This window comes from Aedes aegypti, chromosome 1 (genome assembly GCF_002204515.2).
Source record: "Aedes aegypti strain LVP_AGWG chromosome 1, AaegL5.0 Primary Assembly, whole genome shotgun sequence".
Taxonomy (NCBI): domain Eukaryota; kingdom Metazoa; phylum Arthropoda; class Insecta; order Diptera; family Culicidae; genus Aedes; species Aedes aegypti.
This window is the reverse complement of record NC_035107.1, coordinates 24,556,020-24,562,017: the sequence shown is the minus strand read 5'-3', so window position 1 is coordinate 24,562,017 and position 5,998 is coordinate 24,556,020. Positions and strand designations below refer to the sequence as shown.

At 39.4% G+C, this 5,998-nt stretch overlaps 1 protein-coding gene across 1 annotated transcript; it reads left to right on the top strand.

The window, feature by feature from the left end:
• Positions 1-1,503: 1,503 nt before the first annotated feature.
• Positions 1,504-3,731, top strand: LOC5574426 (pancreatic lipase-related protein 2). Its single transcript, XM_001661391.2, has 4 exons — positions 1,504-1,867; positions 1,989-2,251; positions 2,310-3,054; positions 3,117-3,731. The coding sequence occupies exons 1-4, from the start codon at positions 1,756-1,758 to the stop codon at positions 3,545-3,547; spliced, it is 1,551 nt and encodes a 516-aa protein (XP_001661441.2). The 5' UTR covers positions 1,504-1,755; the 3' UTR covers positions 3,548-3,731.
• Positions 3,732-5,998: the final 2,267 nt, after the last annotated feature.

Below are 5,998 nucleotides of genomic sequence, written 5' to 3'. Positions count from 1 at the left end.
CTAGTACGCAATCTGAATTAATTATGTTGAGTTATATTTACTCAGTTTTGTGTTTTCTAAGTGTTTGACAAATTAATGATCGTTTGCATTGTTGTGTGATTAACTGGTAAGACTGTTATTTCGGGATGATTTTAAATACCCTGAATACCAGCAGTAATATGTGAAAACAAAATAAATTTTCATCATATTTTCTAATCAGACAGTACGTCAGTAGGGCGCAATAAATTGAACAAGTATTTTTTACTCAGATTTGAGTTCCTGTTGAACAACTCAAAGTTTGGGTTGAATTTACGTATTTGGCAGAATGTAAATCACCCATATCTTCAGTTCCACAGTCTTAACTTAATTTTGAGTATAAAAATACTTATTTTTGAGTACTTCGTTTTCTCCGTGCATCAATGTTGTCAAAAAAAGAGAGTAGCACCTACCCAATGGGGGCCCAGTAGAGCCCAGTAAACAAATCTCAATCTTGGATTGAATGAACACAATTTTCCGTTGAATCAAATCAAATTAAAGTATTTTTTTTCTTATGGCTTTAGAGACAAAGTACCTGTTGGAGGCCTTTGAAATTTATCCAAATTTAGGTTCTTGCGTTGAAACAACTCAGGTTTAAGTAGATCCGCGTTACTGTGTACATTGGAATTCGCAATAAGCCATTTTACGAGACGTTTCGGAACAGCTGGTCGTCGCAACGGCATCAATTGACAGGAGACCTGGGATTTTGTGCTGATAAAATCCAGCGTGATTTTTAACAACGCCTCATCATACCAAACGGAGATATGAAAAAAAATGGCAAAGCAGAGATCCAAATGTTACTGCAAGTTTACACGTAGTTATTGTATCAGCTACCCTTTTGTTATTCATTTTTCACTTAAAAAAGCACATTTGTGATCAAAAAATATTTTAAAAACTATTTTTCATAAGTTTTTGCCTGTTGTCGTACCGTTAGAAACCGTAGGCTAGGTAGCCCCTGGGGAATAAAAAGCTAAGTCCGCATGCTTTCTTTGGCCTTTGGCAAACCTTTAACTTATATTAGCTAAAGAGAAAATCGATCACTGCAATTACGATGTTATGATACTAAACGCGAGATTTTGATTTCAAGATTCCTATATGTTTAAGATTGCGATTGAGATTGAGATTGAGAATTCAGCAAACATTCTCTTTTCTAGGGACCTCAAGTATGAAGAGAAGAGTTGGTTTTGAAACAAACGAGCAATATATCAACACATGGTTAATTTCATTCTGTTTTAGAGATACTTATCAGCAATAAAATAACTTTTGATAACGAATTTCGATACGTGAGGTAACGAGATTTACCGTCGTAAATGTTTTCCTGCATTCAATTGTGGTGGATTATTAACATTAAATTAAACAGACTTCAAAAACTGTAAAAAGTGATCAATTTCACCCGAAATTATGGTATAGATTTCACAAAATGCCACAAAATAAAATACTCAATCGATTTTCTAAAATTTCTACAGCAACTTGAATGTTTGTATTATCGACTATAAACCATACAAACAGAAATTGTCAAGGTCAGCCCTTGCTCCGATTCAAACTTAACCGAAAACCCCCGATTGCACCACCCTGAGTTTAAGTCCATTGAGTTCTGTCGCGTAGTCGTAATCAACTACTGATGTCAGTCTCATAATCGAAAGCAACTAGTGAAGTTCAAATCCCGAATCAGAGCAGAAGTCAGTCGGATGACAAATAGTTGATGATAAGTTTGACTGAGTATTTTAGAAGAGTTCCATCATGGAAGTTGCCAGTCACACAGGGTTTATGCTGCAAACCATGCTCTTCATGGTAAACCATCCGTGGAACAACTGCTTGTATCGGGCGATTCACAACGTGCCAAACACGAACAGTAAGTTCGACGGCTGAACGCGGTTCTTATCGCTGTTGTGTAAAAATAGAGATTGCGCTATTAATAACGGCAAGGGTTGAGTCGAAATCTGAAATACGATTGAATGTCATTTTTGTTCCAGTCGACAAAGGTTCTCGTTGTTACGGTATCTACGGATGTTTCTCTTTTGACTACCCATGGGTTAGTGAAAGGCGTCCCCTGGTATACCCACGATCACCGGAAGAGTTGGGTGTTCGGTTTTCGGTTTACAACAAACATGCCCAAAACAGTCCAAAGTACGTTGACCTGGATGATCCAGATGGGATCCCGCAATTGGGCATCGAGTCCGAAGGTATGCTGTATGTCATTGCTCATGATCACATTGCAGCCGGAGGTGAACCTTGGGTGAGTAGTCAGGCTAGATAATCCGAAGGACTGTGCAATAATCAGTTTATCATCGTAGGTTCATAGACTTGTGAGAGCACTTCTGCTGAACGATACCTCTGGTACAGCATCCGTACTGACCATAGACTGGCGAAGGACCTCGCCTCTAGGTAACCTGCAACACGTCTCGGATAGTCGCCTGGTTGGAGCCATTACTGCTCACATGATTCACATGATCTATACAGAAACTGGAATACCAAACCTAGATAAGGTTCACCTCCTAGGTCATTCGTTGGGGGCGCATCTCTGCGGATACGTTGGCTATTACTTGCAGAAAGATTTTGGCCTTCGGTTGGGTCGGATCACCGGAATGGATCCGGTTGTGGAAATGTTCGCCGACACCGATCCGATCGTACGTTTGGACAATTCGGATGCCAAGTTCGTGGATGTAATCCATACACATGCGATATGGTATCAATCGATAGGGCATGTGGACTTCTACCCAACCGGAGGTCACCCCCATCTAGGATGTGACGAATCGACGCACACTACGCAGCTTGGATTACGTTGTAACTACATGAGTAGTCCCGAGCTGTACCTCAACGCCATCCAAAGGCGCTGTTCATCCGTAGCCATCGGATGCCAGTCGTTGGAGCGTTTCTTAGCCGGAGATTGCTTCGAGTGCAATGAGGATGGACATTACTGCATCGACTTCGGCCCAAATGCGTGGAACAGCTACCGAGGATTGATTGAAAACGGAGTGATGACCGTTCCAGGACAAGTACGAGCGTTCATGATCACCGCAGATCATTCGCCATACTGCAGTGAGTATCAACTCATTGAAATCAGTCGATTTAAAACTAAATCGTGAATCCTTTTACTAAAGGAAGTCATTTCAAGGTAACATTGCATATATCGAACGACGTAGAAAGCCGTATCCTTGGCCCTGAAATCGGCACACTGGCAGTGGAGCTCGTTGGAAAGCATTGGGAACGATCCGGATCGATGGACCTGTCCCAGAAACCGCTCCACTTCGAGCCGGGCCAGAACTATTCAGCCGTGGTGGCCGGAACGGATGTTGAAATCCCGAAACGGGTGCTTCTCTTCTGGCAGTACAATGAGAATCGACGGCTGTCGATGAAAAGTTGGCGGGTGCGGAAAATGCCACGAATCTACGTGGAGTACATTGTGGTGCAGAGTTTGGAACACCGTTCGAGGCAGAAGTTCTGCCCTCCGAATAGGGAACCGGTGACGGCTGTTAACGAAGATTACACACGAGACAGGATGAACGAATTTCGGGAAGAATACTGCAAATAAATCATTGCAAGCTATCATAGCTACTATTCATATAATATGAATAAGAAATTCATAATTTTAAAACTTTTTTAATGATTACCGAGGTATCAGTTGTTAGGTTCTTGGCGAATCCGTTTACAGATGACGATTTTCGAATAAGTTTGTACAAATTGTATGGATGCCAAAATAATCAATCAAGTACTAATTAAGTTATTTTTTTCTGTTGGACGGAAAATGTCACTTGCCCTATGGGGGCCTTCCTTAGCGGAGTAGTTAAGGCCCGCGGCTACAAAGCAAAGCCATGCTGAAGGTGTCTGGGTTCGATTTTCGGTCGGTCCAGGATCTTTTAGTATTGGAAATTTCCTTGACTTCCCTGGGCATAGAGTATCATCGTACCTGCCACACGATATACGTATGCGAAAAATGGGAACTTTGGCAAAGAAAGCTCTCAGTTAATAACTGTGGAAGTGCTCATAAGAACACTAAGCTGAGAAGCAGGCTCTGTCCCAGTGAGGGCGTTAATACCAAGAAGAAGAAGAATGGCTCTTGCCCCTTTACTTTTGAGCCCACCAAATAAAAACCGAATTTACTACTGTACCATTTAATTCCACTAGAGCTTGCATCCTTTGACGGATACGACTCAAAGATTTATTATTTTATTGAGCTGTTTTCCAACAAAGTTAGATTAATTTCCAAAATTACCCACATGTAAACTAGAGAGATTATGAATGTATATCACGCGGACTATCAATGAAAATGTTAAATCCCGATCACGTGCTTCCAAGTTTCACCCAGGCGAATCGCATATCCCTCACGTGTTGCGTCTCATACATGTTGCATTCTGTTGGGCTACGAATGAAACGCTACTTATGCGATGCGAATGTTGCCGCCATCTTCCGACGAGTAGCGTTACACGCTAAGAAAATATTATACTAGATGGCTTAAATACTATTCTAAAACCATATTCGGTCTATTCACTCATTGCGGTGCATTTTAACGTTTTAAGCTTGGCTAGTATAAACGAATTTTATATTGGTAAATGATTATTTGGAAAGTATGCGTTTGATGCTTAATGTTCAAAAATATTGTGATATGAATAAAAAAAAGCCATTTTCGTTAATCATAGTAAACAAAGACCAGAAAAATACTAAAATGTAGATTTTTGCATTTAGTGAATTTTATTTTAACATTAATCATGTGCAGTTATATCTGACTTTGCTACCTATTCGTAGCGTTAAAAATCCAGTTTCCGCATATTTGCCGCAGTTGCTTCCATCGTGCTCTCGACAACCGAAATGGATGAGGTCTTCCATAGAACAATCTGGAAAAGTTTGACAAAATGATGACGAAATTCCAAATGAATACGATGAACAAACTTACCTTCATTCTCGATATTATCGGTTCCATATTTTACTTTCAAGTGCTGAGTTCTTGATCGCTTTCTGTGGCGGTTTTTCTGATTTCTCATTCCCTTCGATGATGCTATTTCCGAAGTGAAAATTGCGAAAAGGCGGTGGCGGTGAAGGATGATCTACCAACACATTTCTGTTCGTTTTTTCGACGGTTTTCACTTGAGACACAGACAAAAAAGTCGGAATGATACGACACTTTGATTGAAAAGAAAAACTTTCTATAATGGGTTTTAATTACGGAAATGATTGAATAACGCGATGAGATGACGAACCAGAACTGAACAAAATGCCATTTTATTTTGAATAAGTCCCAAGAGTAACGTGATTCACTACATATGCAGGGCAAAAAATTAATCGTGAATAAGCATGGTAAAGCATAAAATATAATAATTCGGGGAATAATTTTTAAGCACCCTCAAGAATAAAAGGGCATAATATTGAACAAGTAATATATCATACACTAACTAGTATATTCGTTTTTCTCCGTGTAACTACCATCGTGCAACATTTATCCGTGTCGCTGCAAGCGTGCCTCCTGCAACATTTTCCACGCTGTTGCATTCTGGTGGTGTAGCGTCTCAGGCGTTGCAAAGCAAGCAATGGGCTCAGGATAATGGTTGACCTAAAATTACGATGTGAACTTGGAATCGAATAAAAATTTAGAATAAGTTCAGGACGAAATATATATTTTATTCAGTCGATTTTTTGTTTCGATTTAAAAGAATGAAATTATTTAGAATTTGTTATTGAGTCGATGAATAATAAACTTAATTTTGAATCAGACTTGAAGTGTTTGATATATAATTTTTAATCTCCAACGTAATTCAATTGAAGGGATTTAAAAAACATATGCAATTGCCTTTGGTCTTATTTTGAGACCATGTTTTTGTAAATTTTCATAGCAGCTTGCAAATTGAATCGATTCAAAAACATCGATTCAAATGATTCGATTAAATCGGTGAATCGATTCGACATATCGAATTTGAATCGATTTAGTAAAATCGATGTTCAGATCAAATTTGCCCAATGCTAGTTCATACACATGCATATAATGACGGTT

Coding starts and splice junctions, on each gene's coding strand:
- LOC5574426 (XM_001661391.2), top strand. CDS start 1,756: ATGGAAGTTGCCAGTCACACAGGGTTTATGCTGCAAACCATGCTCTTC. Junction 1,868..1,988: donor CAACGTGCCAAACACGAACA/GTAAGTTCGACG, acceptor TTTTTGTTCCAG/TCGACAAAGGTTCTCGTTGT. Junction 2,252..2,309: donor CAGCCGGAGGTGAACCTTGG/GTGAGTAGTCAG, acceptor TTATCATCGTAG/GTTCATAGACTTGTGAGAGC.